The sequence below is a fragment of the Lactuca saligna genome, chromosome 4, assembly GCF_052625555.1.
Source record: "Lactuca saligna cultivar CGN05327 chromosome 4, ASM5262555v1, whole genome shotgun sequence".
Classification (NCBI taxonomy): Eukaryota; Viridiplantae; Streptophyta; class Magnoliopsida; order Asterales; family Asteraceae; genus Lactuca; species Lactuca saligna.
In genome coordinates this window covers 175,727,156-175,749,555 of record NC_136420.1, presented here as the reverse complement: position 1 = coordinate 175,749,555, position 22,400 = coordinate 175,727,156, and the positions used below count along the sequence as shown (strand labels likewise).

The 22,400-nt window shown below is 36.7% G+C and overlaps 1 protein-coding gene and 1 non-coding gene across 2 annotated transcripts; both read right to left on the bottom strand.

Annotated features, from left to right (window-relative positions):
- Positions 1-2,780: 2,780 nt before the first annotated feature.
- LOC145043121 (cytochrome P450 78A5-like) lies at positions 2,781-4,751 on the bottom strand. Its single transcript, XM_078991683.1, has 2 exons — positions 3,743-4,751; positions 2,781-3,558 (listed from the first exon to the last, which is right to left on the bottom strand). Exons 1-2 carry the CDS (start codon positions 4,703-4,705, stop codon positions 2,962-2,964), a joined length of 1,560 nt encoding a protein of 519 aa, XP_078847809.1. The 5' UTR covers positions 4,706-4,751; the 3' UTR covers positions 2,781-2,961.
- A 4,904-nt stretch (positions 4,752-9,655) lies between these two features.
- LOC145044470 (small nucleolar RNA R71) lies at positions 9,656-9,762 on the bottom strand. Its single transcript, XR_013681420.1, has one exon. It is a non-coding gene; the product is annotated as a small nucleolar RNA R71 (small nucleolar RNA).
- Positions 9,763-22,400: the final 12,638 nt, after the last annotated feature.

The window sequence follows — 22,400 nt, the reverse complement described above, 5'->3', positions numbered from 1 at the left end:
CTTTAAATACTATTATTCAATTATTGTAATACTGTACATGATGTCATCCGCCCCCGAACGTTTCCGTCGTTCCGGTTTGGGTTGTGACATGGAAGGTTGAGGATGATGAGTTTTCAAGTCAAAAACACTTGAACAATACTTGACGATTTGATGATCCTATAAACATATATATATATATATATATATATATATATATATATATATATATATATATATATATATATATATATATATATTTGTGTAAATGATTTGGGATTTGTATAAATTCGTAGAATGTTCAGAAGTTGGAGGGAAACTCACCAAAACTGAGAAATAATCCAAAAACACCTCAAAAATGTGGCTGGAGTGGAGAGAAAATGGGAGTTCCTTTGTGTAGAAAAATGGGTTTTTGGAGTGATAGAGAAATGAGATTGTAAATCTCCTTGAAGTGGCTTTATATATACTTTGAACAGAATATAATAAGGAAAATTGAATAGTGTTAGAAAGTGTAATGGATAATGTTTGACCAACAGGGAGTGAGGAATGACATAAAGGTGGTAAGTAGGGATCCACTTGACCCATTTATGTAATATAATATCTATTTATATTAGATATTTCTTAATGTATAATAATGATACATAATTAATAAATCTTCAAGATATAGTTAAAATATAAGTTTAGAGGGTTTAAGATGTGAAAAATATGAGTTGGATGAAAATCTCACATCAAAAACTCAAAAAAACTGACGAAAAATGTGAAACTGTCAAAAATCCATACTTAAATGCAAAGGTGAGGCTGCTAATGTGAAAGTAGGATTCGCAGTGACAGGCTTCTGTGCGAGAGGGGAGGTTCGTTGCGAAAGGAGTAGGTGCAAAAGTCCTCGGATTCGCATGCGAAATTTTTCGGATTAGAATGAGAACGTGCCCGGTTTGATTGTGAAAGTGTCCGACTATATACCAAAGTATTCAGCCACATGCGAAAATGCCTGGTTCGGTCCGAAAGGAGGGCTTCGGTGCGAGAGGCTAAGATGCGAAACTTGTCGGTTAGAAGCGAAAGCTTCCTATCGGAAGTGAAGGCGCCTTGGAAGGTGCAAAGACTCACAGGTGAACGGTAACCTACGAACCTCCTTGCCCATTTTTGGTTTCCTTCTTCCGTTTTGAGTTGTTTTCGACCAAGGGAAAGTTTGGGATGGTATGGATGTTCATGGGAATGTTGGACAATGTGATTTTTATTACCAAGAGAGATTCATGTGAGATTGGGAGAAATTTGAGAGAGAGAGAGAGAGAGAGAGAGAAAGAGATTGTGTGTAGCCTGTGTTATGATTTTCGCCCTGGTAGTGCTAATATTATGAACTTCACTATGTCGTGTTATGAATGTTACTCATCCCCGAATGATAGGTAATTAAAATTATCGAGTTGTTACATCAATCACCATATTAAGGGTTTAGATTTTTTTTAACATATGAAACTTCCGAATGATACTTTGTATTACAATAGTATGTTGTTCATTAGAAAACATAGAATAAACCCTAATCGTATTATTACTAGTTGAGTTGACTGAGTTGACTCGTTGAGTTTGTTTGACCCTAAGTTGACGGTTGTCACAGCTATCCCCGACGCCTTGAGGGGTAAGACGTTCTCTTCCGGTCACTCCCCGTTGAACCCTACCCACTGACTTGACCTTCGGAATGTTTTCCCGGGAGTCCCTCCCGAAGAACAGCTAACAACTTCTTATTCATGTTACTTCGTAGCCTCACTAAGGTGATCCGATCCGGAGAACCAAAGAACGGATAATCAGGTCACATCATTTACTATAGTAATTTTATTTTTATAATAAATTTAATATTTTATTGTAAAATATAATTACTTTTTTTATTAATTCACAAATAAAAAATGTTTCATGTCTTCAAATTTTCAATATATTTGTTTAAATCAACAATTACAAATTTCCATAACTAAACATATACAAATCTCTTAATTAAAAAAATTATTTTACAATAATTTATTAACAATTATGAATTTTTAGTAAGAAAAATTAATTAATTATATAACTACGGTTCTTACATATTAACATATCTATCCTAATAAATAAAAATGATTTTGCCACATGTCCTTCTCTCATTCAATTTGCCACATGTTATTTTGTTATAATTTAAAGATATATTTATTTTCCACTTGTCATTTATTTGATTTTTCATTTCTAATATATTATTAATTAGTTTCCATAAATTAAACCTACCATAATTATATTAATTTTAAATTTTAAATTTTAATTTCAATTTCAAATAAATTTACAGTTTAAGCCTTTGTGTTTAACATTTTGTTATAATTATAATTAACCTGTTTAGTATACGGATCTGATAACTAAACAATAATTTTAATTTATTTATTTTTAGCATGTTTTTTTTTCTCATCATTTTTATTTATTTTAAATTTCAAATTCAAATAAACTTGTCATTTAATCGTTTCTATTTAATATTTTGTTTTAATCAACTCGTATAATATATAGGTTTCACAACTAGTTTATAATATATATTAAAAGTTTCTCTCAACTTATTTATTTGTTGCATTAACAATGTATTAGTAGTAAATTGTATCATTGTGTTTACCTTTTTACAACTAGTTTATAATATATATTTAAAGTTTCTCTCAACTTATTTATTTGTTGCATTAACAATGTATTAGTAGTAAATTGTATCATTGTGTTTACCTTTTTCATATACAGTTACTTTTAAAGTTAATTACCAACCAAACTATCTTGTGTAAGGAAGTAAATAAGAGAACTCCAAATGGTCAGACATGTCATAGAAAATATTTAGGGTCATGCATATTCATACTTCACAAACAAAAAGTCTGTACAAGAACGGAGAACCCCATGTTTTCCCAACTTCTTGAAAATCCCCAAACTACCCCATACTATTAAACATCATAGAAACTACAAACTACGCTTGCTTTTTCTTGCAAAATTATTAAAATAAACCCACTAAACCCTTGCCACAGCCTTACACACCAACGGCTTCTTCATCTCCAAAGACATCTTCAAGCACTCAGACAAATCCACTGAACCATCTGCAACCCATTTGAAGTTTTGTAGGAGTTGGGCTAACCAAAGATGAACCGTGGCTAACCCCATTGTTTTCCCAGGGCAAACCCTCCTCCCAGCACCAAACGGAGCCAACCTTAGGTCCGAACCCATTATCGCAACTTCCTCGGACAAAAATCTGTCTGGATTGAACCGATCAGGTTCAGCCCAGACATTCTTGTCGTGGGTTATTGCCCACATGTTTACCATTGCAGTGGTTCCGGCTGGAACCACATGCTGGCCTACATGAGTATCTTGGATCGCGAGTCGAGCCCAAGATAACAGTGGGCCCGGTGGATGAACTCGAAGAGTTTCTTTTACAATTGCATGGAGGTAAGGCAAGTTATCAAGGTCCGAATCTTTTACGGATCTGTCACGCCCGATGACACTTTCTATTTCCGATTGTGCCTTTGTTTGTATGTCCGGGTGTAACACCATACGTGCAAGAATCCACTCCAGTAGGATTGCCACCGTGTCAGTGCCCCTAAATATCATTTCCTATACAATTAACAATTTATCTTAATTAAGTAACAAAATAATCAGCTAAAAGTTAATACGAAAAGAAAAACGGAGATATTATTCTTGATTCCTCGGGTCCAAAAAAAAAAAATACCCACTATAAATCGAAAATAGTAAATAAAGAATAAATAAAATGAAAATATTGTGGAGAAAAGAAACGTACCCACAGAATAGCAATCATGTCAGCATCACTGAACTTGTTTTCAGATTCCAAATCCAGCAAAACGTCGACGAAATCACCGTCGGATACTGCCGTAGCTCCGCCGGTTTGGGACCTTTTTTCCCGGTGTTGCTCTATGATTTCCCCAACGAAAACGTTAACCTTCGACACCAAATTTCTGCACCTTTTCCTAACTCCTTGTAAATCAAACCACCTTACGAGAGGAAAATGGTCGCTCCAGTTGAAGATTCCGAGAAGTTCATAGCCTTCGCTGACAAGCTTCTCGAGTTCACTTCCATCGCCACTTCCACCATTTTCACTAAAATCATCGTAGGATTTTCCAAACACAGACAACATGACATTGTTTAAGGAAGCAAAGTGGAGGATCTTTTTAACCTCCACAACACCATTTTCCTCCATTGATGACGAAACTTGACTGACCATGTTTAACCCGATGTTTTGCCTGAAAACCCCAAACCCAGCAACCCTCTTAGGACTAAACAAATGGGTGGCCGAGATTCTTCGAAGGTTACGCCAGTAGTCACCATAGGGAGCGAAACCCATGGCCCGGTGAAACAACAGCTCGTACGCCGACTCCTTCACCGGACGATCAGCAAACGCCGAGCTGTTTAGTATTTCCTTTGCTGTTTCTGGGTGACTAGAGATGACAAAGCGTGTCAACCCAACAGAAAACGCCATGAGTGGTTTAGCATTAAAAGCAGTAGAGAGCTTTGCTAAGGTCCTGTGTGTTAAGGAAGAGGTAAAGGCGAAAAGAAGGCCTAAAAAAGGGACGCCGGAAGGTCCAGGGATGGCGGTTTTGGGTCGAGGTTTGGAGAGTGCCCATGCGAGGCCACCGGGAGCAAGAAGAAAAGCAAAGACGGAGACAAATAGGACGACATAGACAAAGAGGTTGAAGCTAAGGACAGATGATGAATGATCTATGCAAATTGTGGCAGCTGAAGACATGCTTGAAGATGGAATGAGCACACGATAGAGTGTGCTAGGAACGTTTAAATAGAGGATTTTTGGGACGAACGTAACGTCACAATAAAGACGGGGTTCTTTGTATTAATTAAGTTGATATGCATATATATTTTGTAATAATCTATACATATATTTCAACACTTTAGGAAGATTTATTTTTAATTTTATATTTTTGTTACTATAAAGACCGCAGAAATAAAAAGTCAATCTGTAAATTTAGTTGATGGTATAAGAGAAACTTTGTAGAAGATTACAAAATAATTTTTTAATTTAAAGGAGTATTTTTTATTAATTAATTCAAATATTAGTTTCTCTATAAACCCCTTGGTTTTTATGTTTAACTTATACTGTATTTAATTTTAAAATTCGCGAAGATTGTTTGATATATTAATAAATGTATTCTATACAAAATTTATAATAATGAATTTCTGTAGAGCCTTAATAAGGATTATGTTATGCGAGAATGGGTAATTAACTGTTTTGTTTGTTTATATCTGAATAACTATCTTTTTTTGTATACGTAACAAATTTGTTGAAAATGTTCACGTATGATCATGATCACATGTTATAGCAGGATGTAACCGGCTACATCATATCATAATGATCATATGTGAACACTTTTAATAAGTTTGTTATTTAGATTTCTAAAAAAATTGGTTACTCAAATATGAATAAAACGAAAAGTAAGAGTAAATTACACGAATGGTCCCTGTGCTTTGGGAGAATTTGTGTATTTAGTCTCAAACTTTTTTTTAACTTGTGTGGTACCTATTATTTTTTTGTTCGATATTTCTTACCTAAAAAGTCTATTATGCTCTTATTAATTTATTTTTTAATTAATTATCTTATTTATGTATTTATTTTTTATATATTAAAAAAATAATAGACCCCACATATTTGTATCTTCTCACCGTAAACCTGAAACCACATTTAAAAAATTTAATATGGGTCTCACCAGTCATCATCTTATCTCTTATTCTCCTCAACTTTTATTTCATTTTTATCTTTAGTGTCATCGACGTTTTCATCATTCTTTTTTTTTTTTTTTGTCATTCAACTTTGGCGAACTAACACCATAACCCACTGTCTATTAATTTTTTTAAAAAAATATAAGTTGAGGAGGATGAGAGATTTGATGGTAAGGAGATACAAATATGTCGGGTCTATTAATTTTTTTTAAATATACAAAAATAAGAAATTACTTTAAAAAAATTATTAATAAGGCACAATAGTTTTTTTAGGTAAGATAGAGACCATCCGAGTTTAAAAAAAATAATAAATAAAAATAATTAGGGACCAAACGCACAAATTCCCCCAAACCACAGGGAGCATTCATTTAATTTACTCTTACTTTTCGTTTTGTTCATATTTTAGTAACTATTCTTTTTTTGTACACATCTAGGTAACGAACGTTTTAAAAGTATTCACATATGACTATTATGACCTGTTGTAACCAAATGTAACATGATATAGCATGTCATAATGGTCATATGTGAACACTTCACTAGTACACAAATGACCAACAGACACACCATACAAGTGTGACCATATGCGTATCGTGACATTTTGATTTTTCACTGAAAGTGTGACGGAAGCGATGCTATTGTAGGGGTCTTATGGACACATTGAAATTTAGTGTCCGCATGATATGAAAAAATGTAGTTGAATTATAAAAGTGTGGCTATTGGGTATGGATTTTTGTTGCTATAATTAATCATTTTATCCAATATTGTGGCATTAAACTATCAGCAGACACACTTTTTTAGTTATTGTAGTGACTGTATATCACCAACTGACGATATACATGTTATTTCAATGTGGCATTTAGCTAATAATTTATCACACAATTCAAAGTTTATTAAAACTTTTGGGTATCTTTTGTAGACATACAATTACGTTGAACATAACATGTTCACTAAATGGCCAAATATAATTACTTTCATAAGTGACGATTTGCTAATAATTAGTCACGCATACAATATTTTATTGTGACTATTGTCTATCGTATAAAGACACACAATTACGTAAAATATTATAATTTTGGTACGACTAATATTTATATAAAGTCACATGGATTTTGTTTAATATTGTGTAACTAATGTTTACGTAAAGTTACAGTTATCAATAGACATATTATCCATTTTATTTTCAACTTTTTGTAAAATAAAAACAACAATAAACATGAAAAAACTTAAAAGAAAATGATATTAACATTAATAAAAAAAAAATCAATAGATAAGTTTTCAATTCAAATATTAAAGACATTAACTTGTAATCAAAAGATATATATATATATATATATATATATATATATATATATATATATATATATATATATATATATATATATATATATATATATATATATATATATATATATAACACTTTACACATAAACTAAGAAGTATATTTCCAACATTTTTGTCTTGCCCTCTAATGATGTATAAGTTTTATTTTTTTTTCTTAGAATCTTGGAGTTCCGTGTTTTAATTTTGATAATTTTGATTGGATGGTGGATTTGATACCTGGAGCAACAAAAAATTAGAGGTGTCAAACATTAAGACAAAAAATGTGACAACCATTAATTTTCGGTCAAGTGAAAGTCAAATAAAGTCAACAAGTCAAATCGGTCAACTCATCTAACCCCTGTATATTAGGGATTACAGTATGTTACTGATATTGTCATATTTATACTTATTTTTAGGCAATATTTGAGTACATTTTTATATATAAACTGGTAATTTGTTTAGAATAATGGTACTTATGAGTTAAAATGTTATTTGCAGTCAAAAAGAAGACATTTTGAAGAAAAGAGGCTAAAAACGTCAAATGAAGAAACTTTGGGAGTTAAAAGAATAAAGGACAAGAAATCAAGGAAAAGCGGATTCACGACGTGAATATTTCAAGACTCACGACGTGAATCTATGTTCTAGAAGATATGTACACGGGTGAAGGAATCCTTGACGGGCACGGCTATCTATAATTCACGACGTGAATATCTTAATATTCACGACGTAAGTGAGGAAAATCGGAAAGCTTTTGGTTGGCTGAGAAGGGTTCTTAGAGACGAAAATCAAAGAAGAAAAGTACCTGGAAGTTGGTTTCAACACCAAGGAAGTAGAAGTACATCAATTGATTCATAGTTTGGTACACTTTAATATGTTTTGGATTATAACATTCGTTTGTTTAACTATTAATATGTCCAGCTAAATCTAGATGCCTCTATTAGCTAGATGAAGCTGGAACTCATGGTTTTAATGCATTAGATTTGACTTTAATTGTTGGTGATATGCTTGTGTTGATTGATTTTACCTAGCATGCTTGAATTAGTTATTTAATTGCTTTGAATCCTTGTTCTGTGTAGTTAGTGAATACAATGTTGCATGAACTTGAATACCTAATAATATAGCGAACACTAGTTATTGGAGTTAAGATCAAACTAATCTTAGAATAGTAATTGAATAATTAAATTAAGTTGTGTTAGAGAACTCATATTATGATCATAATTGTGTTTTGATTAATCAATCTTTCATGGCTCCAATCTTACTTAATAATTGATTATGTGTTAACTATTGTATGAACATAAATAGAATTACATGAATTGATTAATAACCAGTAGAGTTAGAACTAAACTACGAATACTATCTTAATTGGTCACCAACAGTAATAGTTATAACCAATGTATAATCATTGAGTGAAAGTGGATTCGAACTAATAGAAGTATTTTATTTATTGATTAAGTTATTTCTAAAGAATTTATTTCATCTAAACTTGCAAAATTAGATAAAAACCCTTTTAGCTTGTTAATAATTAGATTAATTTTGATAGTAAATAGTGACATCGTTCCCTGTGATCGACACCTCCGACTTACCCAAGCTATATTGTAATCTGACTAGGTATACTGCCTATAAGTGCATAGTTAGTTAAGTTTGTTAGGTTATAAATATTAAAATTAGTGGGTACTTTCGAGCACATCAAGTTTTTGGCGCCGTTGCCGGGGAACGACTTAGTTTATTTGCTTTAGGTTAATCGATTCTTTTTTGTGGGTAAAACCTGCAAAAAAGTTAATTTTCCAGCAAAAGTTTTAGTTTAGTTTTCATTATCTGTTTCAAAAAAAAATTATCTGTTTTTCTTTATTTTTTTCAAAACTTACGATGTGAATTGTTAGATTCACGACGTGAGAACTGTGAATTTCAGTTTCCCTTAGTTTTTAGTTTATTTGTCTATTTTAGTTCAGTTTTACATTTTGTTTATTTAGTTAATCTGCAGGAGTTCATGACCAGAAGCTCAAACACGCCTTTGGTGCCACCACTTGAAGATCCCGAGTCGGCAATTAACAAGAAGAAGACATCCTTACAAGAATTCAAATCAGTGTTTTCAAAGAAATCAGGGAAGAAGACTGGGGAGTCAAGTTCATCCTCGAAGAGCAAAAGCAAGCTTGAACACCTGCATCAAAATACCCCACACTTCCAAACCGAGTCCGAGTACGATACCGAGCCCAAATTTGAAGAACATACGAGCGAACCCGAGAACGAGCCAAGGCACGAGATGGAAAATATTGAGGAAATGTCCATGGGAGCTTACAGGAAGAGAATGCGAGAAGATGTTGGTCCAGGCTTAGTACAACCTGCCATCCCGGCCACTGCCACATTCAAGCTAAAGGGACATATCCATTCCGCACTAAAGGATATCCCATTCTATGGAAAGGATCACGAGGATGCATTCAAACACTTAGATGAAGTAAATGATATTGTCGATTACTTCAATGTCCCAAATATTAACAGAGACACCATTTTGCTAAGGATGCTTCCCGTTACCTTTAAAGGAGCTGCAAAGGATTGGTTAAAAGCACTTTCACCCGGTACCGTAACTACTTGGTCTCAAATGTGTGAGCAGTTTTTAGATCAATATTGTCCACCATCCAAGATTGGTAAACTCAAAAAGGCAATAGCTAACTTTGAGCAAAACCTGGGAGAGTCACTTTACGAAGCTTGGGACCGTTACAAAGGGTTGTTGAGGAATTGTCCTCAACATGACCTTAACATTCAACATGAGGTATCAATATTTTATGATGGGGTAAACGTGATGACAAGATAACTCCTTGATTCTCAAGGACCGCTCACTAGGAAAAATCCGGGTGAAGTCAAGGAATTAATTGAAGAATTCGTGAAACACTCTCGCGAATACCACAACCCTAGGCAGGAAGGAATTAAAGGTGGAGGAGGATCCCAAACTGAAGAAATAGCAGCCATGATGGCTATGCTAAATAATATGGACCGGAGGTTGACACAAATGGATCACTCAATTCATTCCATAAGAGTGGGTTGCGTGAGGTGTAGTGGTCCGTACTTGACAAAGGACTGCAATTTAGATGAGTTTGGGAACAGAAAAGCTCAAGGGTGCTACTCGAGTAGGGATAAGTTTGATGAAGACTGGAGGAAACCAAAGAAGGAGTGGCTGCCATATGAAGAGTATAAGAAGAAAAAAGAAGATAAGTACAGGCAGACAGGTCGAGGCTTCTATCAAAAGGAACAACCACCAGCCGAGAAGAAACCCGATCTAGAGACCATGTCGATGAAGTTTATGGAAGCCTCGAAAAAGAGACACGACGCTACTGATTCTGCTATTAATGAGCAGCAAACTTTACTAAAGAATCAGCAAGCCTCCCTCAATAACCTTGAAGTACAACTTGGTCAACTAACCACTCTGGTTCATGAGAAGTTGTCCCCAAAAAATCCCAAAATGAAGACCCAATCTCATGTAATGGCCATAGATACTGAAGAAGAGGCCATCTCTAAGTTCTTAGAGGCACTAGAAGAAGAACAACAGCAACCCAATCCAAAGTTGAAGAGGCCCAAGCTCGAAAATCAAGAAGCTGCTGAATATTAGAATTCACGACGTGAACCATGTCAGTTCACGATGTGGGCCCTTCAGGAACAGAAAAGTTTTGAAGTTGGTTCGGTTTATCATCCGCCCTTGCCGTTTCCATCCCGAGTTGACCTTAGTCCACTAGAAAGAGAGCATATGGAGTTTGTTAAGCACGTGAAGGGTATCCCGATTAATACTCCCTTTGTCGAGTCCTTATCCAAAATTCCCAAGTATCAAAAATTACTGCAAGATCAGATAGACACGCAGAACCAATTAAAGAAATACTCTAAGGTGATTCTAAGTGAGCAAAGCTCAAAAGCTGTGTTGGGAGAGATACCTGAGAAGATGGGGATCCTGGCACCTCACTCTTCCGTGTGAATTTGGTAACAAAATAAAGGTTAATGCTTTAGCCAATTCTGGGTCTAGCATTAATTTGATGCCTTATTCATTTTATCAGAAGTTAGAAGTTCAGAAGATGAAGGCTACAAGAATGACTATTCACATGGTGAACCGTTCAGTGACACAACCCCGGGGCATCGTCGAGGATATTTTAGTAAAAATTGGAAATTTTATTTTTCCAATAGATTTTGTAGTATTGGATATGAAGGAAGACCCTGATGTTCCAGTTATCCTTGGTCGTCCATTGCTTAACACTGCTGGAGCTCTTGTTGATATTTGAGAGTCCAAGCTCACCTTGAGGGTTGGAGATGAAAAAGAAGTTTTTGGGATAGAAGATGGCTTCCAAAGGAATCATGTTGAAGAAGAGGTGTTCACAATCAATAAAGATAATGAACTAGAAGAACTGGAAAAGCTTATGGAAGAAGAAATCAAGGCAGTTCATCAAGTCAATAGAACAAAACCAAGAGCATATGTTCCGTATTTGGTTGAAGTCATTGCTTACAAGAGTCCACCTTCTTGGGTAAGCAAGGACGATGAGATGACAAGTCATAAAGAAGAGGTTACTTCAAGGGTGACAGAGCCAGTAGTGAAAGAGGAGAAGGATGCTTGGAGTGCAGGGAGGAAACTAAAGGAATCAAACATAAGCTTGATGAAAAAGAGGTCAAGGCTAAAAAGGAGAATTCAAAGAAGGCGTACAAAAGACGAGTCCATGCTTACAAGAGGCGTTTCAAGGAACAAAAGGTCCAGCTGGTGGTAAACTCTCCAGACAATTCAATGTAGGAGGCACGGAGTCCAGCTCAAGACTCCAAGAAAAAGAAGCGTTTCTCGGGAGGCAACCCGAGTTTGGTTTGCATTTTTTTTCTTTCTTTTCTTTTGCGTCTTAGTCTTTAAAACATAGATCATATCATCCGACTCGATTATAACATAATTAAACATTGAATGTAGGGACCCTAAAATGGAAGTAGTAATAATTGAGAATTTAGTTGAGAGTCAAACTTGATTTAGCATGAATTTTCCTTCCAGACAATATTCACGACATGAATTCTTTAGGATTCACGAAGTGAATCGAGAATAAACCGTGTAAGAAGTCCATGATATAGTTTATCTGTTTTATAAGTGGCCCAAGATCAATCTGTGAGTGCATGGCCCAAACTTTAGCCCGGACTAAACTTATGACGTGAATCTTAAAGGATTCACGACGTGAATTTTTGAAAACACGGGACCACAGAATAAATCCCTAGAAAACAATTGACCTTTCATTTGTTTATTCCTCACGAAGTGAAAATGATATCTGGTCCCCCTAGTCCCCATTGCTTCGATTTTGGCCGACAATTCCTCGATTTTTCTTTGTGCTTACGTAATACTTCCATCAAAGGTAATAATTCTTAATTGTTAAGCTTAATTTTTCTTTAATAATTGAACTTAGGGTTAGGGTTTGTTATTTGGATGAAATGTTGAATTTACTCCTTTAAAGTTCCGTAATAGCCTTTGAATGTTTATGCTTTATGATTGGAAGTGGTATAGGAGTAAAACCCATTCATTTTGTGACCAGATTTGCCCCTGATTGTTGCAATGCTCACTGCTGATGATACGAATTCACGACGTGAATCTTAAAGGATTCACGACGTGAATCCTGAGCTGAACAGTTTTCTATGTTCCTTTTATTACTAATTTGTTGGATTGTTTCTCTTGGATATGTTTGCTACTGTATTTGCAGAAATGGCTCCCAGAAGAGAGATTCCAGCTGGACTTGCGGGTTTGCACTCGCTTTACAATTTTCCTGCAACAATGTCCCGAGATGTCTTGACCCGTTGGAACAATAGATTAGGGAAGTAGGGCTCGTAGACTGGGTGGGCCCATTTTTGACAAAGTTATTTATTGGAAATGGGTATTCCTTTACCTGTTCTGGTTGGCGTAATCTGTTCCGGGTACAAGAGCGGGTCTACAAGGAAATTTGTGTTGAGTTTTTCTCAACAGTGAGATTTCAGGAAACTGTTCAAGACCCACATTGGCCACAAGCGTTGGTATTCCGTTTGGGGGATGAGTATCGGGAGTGCAGCCTGGTTGAATTTGCTTGGAGAGTCGAACTATATGATCGACAGAAGTCTATGACACCCGAGTTCGGCATGTTTTTTAGTGCGGCTGCTAGAGGATATGCGGAGGGTGTCACGGGGTATTCTTTCTGGCATAGTATTGCGTTCGGAATGTTTAATTCCAGAGTGTCTCCCGAGAGCAGTATTCAGTCCCCGATCCATCGCTTACTCCACCGGTTCATCACATTTTCCATCAACCATAAGAGGCATGGAGACAAAGTGACTAAACAAAATTTATTCTTTCTATGGTGCATCTTACAGCCTGTTGTGTGTTGCAACATCCCGTATTTTCTAGCCCGTTTTCTGGTCGGGTCTGTCGCTAGTTTGCGCCCTGGGAGCCCCATTTGTGGAGGGCACTTTGTTACATGCTTGGCCCGCTCGTATCATTTGGTTGTTCCTGATATTACTCGCTCCATGACGTGTGTGGACGAGCATGAGTTTGGTATGGGATATTTGGAAACTATGCGGGTGTTCAGAAATTTTGGGTCGCATTGGGGCATAGTACCTTCAGATGGTGAGGGTGATGATGATGATGATCAGCTGGCCGACCAACCTGAAACACAACTAAGGCCGAGATGCAGGAATGTTAGAGGAAGGGGAGAACACGGGCAACCAATGCCTCCACCCGCATCCATGGTGGGACCATCTTTTGGGAATGACATGGTTGGTTATTTTGACCAGTTATCTTTGAGTGTCAATTGGATTGGCGGTACTATGGAGAATGTTGTCCAACACCTTGGAGTGGAGCAGCCGCCTCATTTGGGGTATCATTATCCGAATTGCCCGAGATGGACGGAGTATGGCGGACGTGGAGGTGACAGAGCGGGTACGAGTGGAGCGCACGATGAGGAGGAGGATGATTGATTGTTTGTTTTATTTTGTTTTGCTTTGGTTTGTTTTTATTGTGTTATTTTGGGATTGTAAGAACTATGAAGATATTATGTTACTTTTATTTATCTTTGGTTGATATTTCTCAGAAATTGCTAGGAGCGCCTAGAAAGGGTACCGAGATAGAAGTGTGAACGCCTTTAGCCGGGAGTGTTTAGAGTTGAGAGTCGAGACCCATATTTTAAAATAAGTGTGGGGTTAGTCAAGAGAGTGGATAGTCAGCGAAAGAGTCAAAAATTGGTGAATTTAGAAGAGTCTTAATACATTAAGACATTGGGTTACATTGTACACATTAGAAGAAGATTTGGCAATGTTTGTTTTATGTCTGCCCAGTTTTTACGACGTGAACCACTATTCCTCACGTCGTGAATCAGTTCCTAGGGGTGTCCAACATACGCGTATTTGCGACTTCACGACGTGACTTTTCTTATTACTCACGTCATGAATCTGAGATTTTTACAAGTTTAAGGCCCTTGACATATTATTCTTTCATGGGTTGATAGCATTCTTCTTATCATTATTCTGGAGGTTATTGTGGCTCATTTTCACTAGCATACAATGTGGCATATGCTTTCCCACATTGTTCATTCTATTTGGAAGATTTCCACCACATTTTTAGAAGATTGAAGGCTCGATTTCATGTTTTGCTAGTGCATTTCTTATTTCGCGAGTTCAAGATCCAAGTTTCTATTTCTCAGATTCTGTATTCAAGATGCATGTTTTCCACACTTTTGGAGATGTTTACGCCAATATCCCAAGGGAGTTTGTTTCTTTTCTCTCTTTTCTTAATTTTTATATTTAGGCATACAATGAGGACATTGTATGAAATAAGTGTGGGGTAAGGGGTAGAATAAGAAAATATTAGATAATGGTAAAATTTGAAGCTTTTAATTAAATCTAGTAATAATAATAGTTGCTAGTATCGCATGGGATGATCGGATAAGAGTTCAAATGTTTAGTTGAGCCAACACACGTTATAGTGCATTTGTGGCTTCCCTTATTATAGTGAAATCATGGAACAAAAACACAACCTCGCTTAGTTTGAAGGATGTAATATGTTTAGCATCGTGTACCAGAAATGTATCCAAGAAATTTATTATCGTTAACCAATAAAGGTTGAAGTTGAGCACCTTTGCTTAAGCATGTAGGATTTGAGTGGAAAAAGTGAGTTACATGTTAAAAAAAAGAGAGAGAGAGAATTACAAGAAGAATTTTTGGAGCAGCAAAGTCAAAGCACGAAGAACAAAAACCAAAATTCCAAGAAATTCAAAAAGTTGATGATATCAGAAATCAAATCAAACAAGGTGCGAATTCAAAGAAATCAAAGATCAAATTGCCAAGGAAGTAAATAAATTCAAAAGAGCTCCATAGTGGTATCATAAATTGTAATTGTCTGGATTATGTATGCTTGGGTTGCTCAACTGTAACGCCCGTAGATCCGGGCTAGTCAATTTAAAGGCAATATGGGTCGAAAATGAATTTTTGGAAAAATATTATTTAGAATAAATAATTTTAACCAAGTTATAGTATATGTCACAAGGTTTCCGTACATATAAAGAACGCCGAAATCTGAGTTATAACGAAGAAGTTATGGCCCGTCGAAGTTTTACGGCAAAACCGGCACGGCACCGGGAAGCGTAAAAAGTGAATTTATGATAGAAGACTTTTTAGCCTTAGTTATCTAAACCAAAGTCGTAGAGTATGTTAAAATGAGAAAATCCGTAAAAAGAACGCCCAAATCTGACTTCGTATGAGGAAGTTATGATTTTTCTAAGATTTAGCATAGCAGTGCACAGCCCGAAATCTGAATTTTAGATCGGTCGATTTTTAGCCAACGGGATCTAAATGAATGTTGTAGTACTCGTAAATACCAACGCGTAGATATAAATAACGTCGATAATAGAGCTCGTATGCGAAAGATATGGATGAAGCTTAGTCCCTACTTTTCGAGCGCGACGAATTCGATACAGTTTGTAAATCCGAAATAGAATGAGAATTAGCCAACGAGGTCTAAATGAGAGTTGAAGATCTCATTAATAGAAACTCAACGGTAAAAAGACAGACAAAAATGGAGCTCGTATGCGAAAGTTATGGACGAAGCTTAGTCCCTACTTTTCGAGCGCGGCGAATTCGATACAGTTTTGTAAATCCGAGATAGAATGAGAATTAGCTAACGAGGTCTAAACGAAAGTTGAAGATCTCATTAATAGGATCTCAACGGTAAAAAGACAGACAAAAACGGAGCTCGTATGCGAAAGTTACGGACGGAGCTTAGAGGCTACTTTACTATAAACTCCTATAAATACAAGGGTGAAGTCCTCATATTTTCTTCACACCATAAGCCTCTCTTTCTCTCTCTAACTTCTCTCTAGCCTCCCTAAACCCCTCCCAAGTCTACGGAACCTCCCTATCACGAGAAGAAAGCCCCGGAGCGCCCGACGGCTCCGAGAAGAAAAGCTTTCGGCTCGGAAACGCTGCTCCAACGAAGCCCGGTTTTTAATAAAAACCCATTGTAAGTGAGTTATGCCTATACTATATTTAATATAGCTTTTATTTAATTATAGTAACATTATTAGGACCTTAAAATAATTATTTGGGCTATTATTATGAGTTATATTGAGTGTTATTTAACGCTTATATAATAGTAATAATAGCTAGACTATTAATTAGTCGTGGTTAACGTTAAAAACTAAACCCTAGTGGTATTGATACTAGGTTTTGTCGAGGAAAATTGTTTTGAGATAACGAAGTGCTGTCTGAGTTCGGAATCACCACCTAATCAGGTGAGTGCATAGTCCCTTTCATCTTACACATAGATATGAAGTATTTAATATAAACTACGTACTATGTGTGCATATTATCTGAATACTTGTTGTCTATGTTGGATGAACGTTTTATACATGTTTTAAAGGATTTAAACTGTATACGTATTTTATATATACAAATATGTGGGGTATGATGATGGGTAGATAGATGATGAGAGATAGAAGATGACGTGAGTATACATTGGCAGCTATAGACTTAGTGCCTATGGGACAAACACCGGTAGCTATGGACTTAGTACATGTCAGACGTTGGTAGCTATGGATTTAGTACCTGTTAGAAATTGGTAGCTATGGACTTAGTACCTATTAGTTAGACACTGGTAGCTATGGATTTAGTACCTGTAGGAATTGGTAGCTATGGACTTAGTACCTGTTGAACGCTGGTAGCTATGGATTTAGTACCCGATGAGTAGGATATAGCAGCTATGGAATTAGTGCTTTACGAACTAACATCGGCAGCTATGGATTTAGTGCCAGTCCTATAACCCTGGAAGTAAGGGACTTCAGAATAAACAAATGCAGGATAGACGACTCTTAGGTTAAATCCTTAAGAGTAAAGAAGATAACATGGATGAGTAATGGGGTTAATTGTTTGATGATTAAACATAACAATTATATTATTGTGGGTTGAAAAACCCTATGTACTCACCAGGTTTCCCAACCTGACCCACTCAGTTTATCTATATCACAGGTGTTGATATGAAGTCACTTTACACTGAGAGATTTAAAGAGATGTAGATCACTAGTGTAAATAAATGTAAGTTCTGTTTATGCTTATGTTTCTGTATTAACGATGACATCCCAAACGTTTTAAGATGAATAAAAATACGTTTCTTCGAAAATGTTTTAATAACGTATTTATCGTGTTTTTCTGGGAACAAATTCCGCAACCTTTTTATAAAATGAAGTACTCTGATTTTTATAAAGCATAAACAAAATCGGTCTTTTCTGGCCGTGATTTTGGGGATGTCACAGTTGGTATCAAAGCATTAGTTTAAGCGAACTAGGAATATGGATTTATTTCTAGACTTAAACTTAGAAATGCTAAGCGATGATTGTCAGGTGTGAGCACTAGCTTATTTTAGGAATGATGCCTAAATTGCTTTTATGTGCTAAATGCTTTGTGCATGATATGTTGTTATTTGTTCGGATCTATGGTCTGTTGCCGACCGGATCTGGAAGCCTTATATGTTTAGGATTCTAAGCGTTTAACTACAATATTAGAACTAGCATATAAACGTTTCGGGGTGATAAGGATGATTTAAGACGTCAATCCTAAATTAAGATCTAGATTCACCTTATTCGGTGTATAGATCAAGATGGCAAGAACTCGTAGCGGAAACGTAAACGCAAATGGGAACAGGAACCAACACCCAGTGGTTCAGCAAATACCTGTTGTAGAAGAAGTTGCGCCTGATCCAGTCACCATGGCTGGAGTTCAAGCCATGATTCGGGCTATGTTGGCTGAACAAAGGGAAGAAATGAGACAAATGTTGAATAGGGACGAACCTACTGTACATGTTGAACCGACAGAGCCAGTTCCCGAGCAATCAGAGGAAGGGAACTACAGCCGCCAAGTGAGTCAAGTAGGGACTCAAGGTGAGCAAAGGGATGGCCCTGAAGGGAGAAACAACAAGGATGGGCGGATATACAAGAATTTCTTGGGTGCGAAACTCCCAAGTCTCTCAGGAATCCCGAAGCCGGTTGAGATTATGGATTGGATCTATGAGATGGAGATGGTGTTTGAGAGCTGCAGCTGTAATGAGAAACAGAAGATTGTCTTCGCAGTAAGATAGCTGAAAGCTGGAGTCTTGAGCTGGTGGAAGCTATTGGCAGATACGATGCCACGAGGAGAAGCCTTAAGGATGTCATGGGAAGAGTTTTTGGAGCAGTTGAAAATGCAGTACTGCTCGGAGGTAGATCTGATAGACCTAAACAATGAGTTTCAGAACCTGAAGAAATGGAAGATGAGTATTGACGAGTATGCCACCGCATTCACCGAAAGGATGAAGCTATTCCCCTACTTGGTGCCTACTGAACTCTCCAATATTGATAGGTTTGCTAACGGACTGCCCATTGACTTTGGCCCAATGGTCAAAATGGCAACTACTTTGAAAGCAGCTGTTAGGGCAGCTAAGAACGTAGAGGCCCAGATAAGAGAAAAGGGTCTAGAAAAAGATAAGGTAGGAGAGAAGCAGAAGTTTGAAGGATCTTCGAGGCCGAAAAAGGAAAGCAAATTCTCAAAGCTTGGAGGAGTAGATGGAGGTGAAGCAAGATGGTGTGATAGATGCAAGAAGAAGCATGGTGGAAAGTGCAACGAAGAAGTGACTTGTTACAAGTGTGGGAGGACTGGTCACTATTCCAAAGACTGCACGCATAATGACAAAGTATGTTACGGATGTGGAGGCAAGGGGCACATGTCCAGAGACTACCCAAGGAAAAATAAAGCAGCAAGACCAGAAACGCCACCAAGGCCGAGGGCATTTCACATGATCCTTGACGAGGCAGAGAACCATGCAAGGAATCAAGAATGAAGACTTCTTACCCGAAGATCGGATTATGCAGTAGCCATAGTTTCGTACGATGTAGCCTAGTAGAGGCATAGTCTAGGGTGAACTTGAACACCTATGTAATAGTTTCGAGAAATAATGAAATCTTCGTTTTGTTATCTGGTGTGTGAAATTGTTGTGTGATTTGCTGCATGGTGACTTGGGAAACTGCGAGACGATACTTGGGACGAGTATGAGTAGGTGTGAATGGTAGTAGAGGCCTATACTACCGGAAGCACAGGACTCACACTTGGATCAGGGAAAGTCACAAGGATTACCAAGAAGCTAGGAACTGATTCTGTTTTTTTTCAAGTATGTCATTACCATCGTTTCGATAATGACTAAAAAGATTGTTAATTTTCGACCCTAGTGGTCGTACCGAATTGAGTCCGACTACGATGAGTATGTTGCGTGGTTCAGGGAACCAAGTTCGATGTAGCGTCCGACAAAAACCAAACAATTGAAATCAAAGCGATCAATAGAAGTATCGCGTTCGTTGTTAAAGAAGTTGGTAGCCAGAAACGCTACATGTTAAAGTGTGATTATATCACATTAGAACATGAAGGAAGGCATAGTATATTTTAGAATTTAACTCTAAGAGACCTAAGTCTAAACGTGCATCACATGATGATAGGTCATAATTTGAAGTCTAGCCTGATGTAGAGAGCAGGTGCACGATCGAGTACTGCTTACAGTCAATGAGTCTAAGAGATAGACTTGAAGGAATATAGAAGTTATAATTATTACCTAGGATGAAGAGATGACGTATGGAGTCATTATACGAGCCCTGTTTGGTTGATGATTCCGGGACGTAATCATCCTAAGGGGGAGATAATTGTAACGCCCGTAGATCCGGGCTAGTCAATTTAGAGACAATATGGGTCGAAAACGAATTTTCGGAAAAAGATTATCTAGAATAAATAATTTTAACCAAGTTATATTATATGTCACAAGGTTTCCGTACATATAAAGAACGCCGAAATCTGAGTTATAACGAAGAAGTTATGGCCCGTCGAAGTTTTACGGCAAAACCGGCACGGCACCGGGAAGCGTAAAAAGTGAATTTATGATAGAAGACTTTTTAGCCTTAGTTATCTAAACCAAAGTCGTAGAGTATGTTAAAATGAGAAAATCCGTAAAAAGAACGCCCAAATCTGACTTCGTATGAGGAAGGTATGATTTTTCTAAGATTTAGCATAGCAGTGCACAGCCCGAAATCTGAATTTTAGATCAGTCGATTTTTAGCCGACGGGATCTAAATGAATGTTGTAGTACTCGTAAATACCAACGCGCAGATATAAAGAACGTCGATAATAGAGCTCATATGCGAAAGATATGGACGAAGCTTAGTCCCTACTTTTCGAGCGCGACGAATTCGATACGGTTTTGTAAATCCGAAATAGAATGAGAATTAGCCAACGAGGTCTAAATGAGAGTTGAAGATCTCATTAATAGGAACTCAACGGTAAAAAGACAGACAAAAATGGAGCTCGTATGCAAAAGTTATGGACGAAGCTTAGTCCCTACTTTTCGAGCGCGGCGAATTCGATACAGTTTTGTAAATCCGAGATAGAATGAGAATTAGCTAACGAGGTCTAAACGAAAGTTGAAGATCTCATTAATAGGATCTCAATGGTAAAAAGACAGACAAAAACGGAGCTCGTATGCGAAAGTTACGGACGAAGCATAGAGGCTACTTTACTATAAACTCCTATAAATACAAGGGTGAACTCCTCATATTTTCTTCACACCATAAGCCTCTCTTTCTCTCTCTAACTTCTCTCTAGCCTCCCTAAACCCCTCCCAAGTCTACGGAACCTCCCTATCACGAGAAGAAAGCCCCGGAGCGCCCAACGGCTCCGAGAAGAAAAGCTTTCGGCTCGGAAACGCTGCTCCAACGAAGCCCGGTTTTTAATAAAAACCCATTGTAAGTGAGTTATGCCTATACTATATTTAATATAACTTTTATTTAATTATAGTAACATTATTAGGACCTTAAAATAATTATTTGGGCTATTATTATGAGTTATATTGAGTGTTATTTAACGCTTATATAATAGTAATAATAGCTAGACTATTAATTAGTCGTGGTTAACGTTAAAAACTAAACCCTAGTGGTATTGATACTAGGTTTTGTCGAGGAAAATTGTTTTGAGATAACGAAGTCTGACTGAGTTCGGAATCACCACCTAATTAGGTGAGTGCATAGTCCCTTTCATCTTACACATAGATATGAAGTATTTAATATAAACTACGTGCTATGTGTGCATATTATCTGAATACTTGTTGTCTATGTTGGATGAACGTTTTATACATGTTTTAAAGGATTTAAACTGTATACGTATTTTATATATACAAATATGTGGGGTATGATGATGGGTAGATAGATGATGAGAGATAGAAGATGACGTGAGTATACATTGGCAGCTATAGACTTAGTGCCTATGGGACAAACACCGGTAGCTATGGACTTAGTACATGTCAGACGTTGGTAGCTATGGATTTAGTACCTGTTAGAAATTGGTAGCTATGGACTTAGTACCTATTAGTTAGACACTGGTAGCTATGGATTTAGTACCTGTAGGAATTAGTAGCTATGGACTTAGTACCTGTTGAACGCTGGTAGCTATGGATTTAGTACCCGATGAGTAGGATATAGCAGCTATGGAATTAGTGCTTTACGAACTAACATCGGCAGCTATGGATTTAGTGCCAGTCCTATAACCCTGGAAGTAAGGGACTTCGGAATAAACAAATGCAGGATAGACGACTCTTAGGTTAAATCCTTAAGAGTAAAGAAGATAACATGGATGGGTAATGGGGTTAATTGTTTGATGATTAAACATAACAATTATATTATTGTGGGTTGAAAAACCCTATGTACTCACCAGGTTTCCCAACCTGACCCACTCAGTTTATCTATATCACAGGTGTTGATATGAAGTCACTTTACACTGAGAGATTTAAAGAGATGTAGATCACTAGTGTAAATAAATGTAAGTTCTGTTTATGCTTATGTTTCTGTATTAACGATGACATCCCAAACGTTTTAAGA

What these genes read in the sequence shown, in the direction of transcription:
- LOC145043121 (XM_078991683.1), bottom strand. Translation starts at nt 4,705, where the DNA reads ATGTCTTCAGCTGCCACAATTTGCATAGATCATTCATCATCTGTCCTT. An exon ending in ACATGATTGCTATTCTGTGG is followed by an intron (nt 3,559 to 3,742) that starts GTACGTTTCTTT and finishes TTAATTGTATAG; the next exon opens with GAAATGATATTTAGGGGCAC.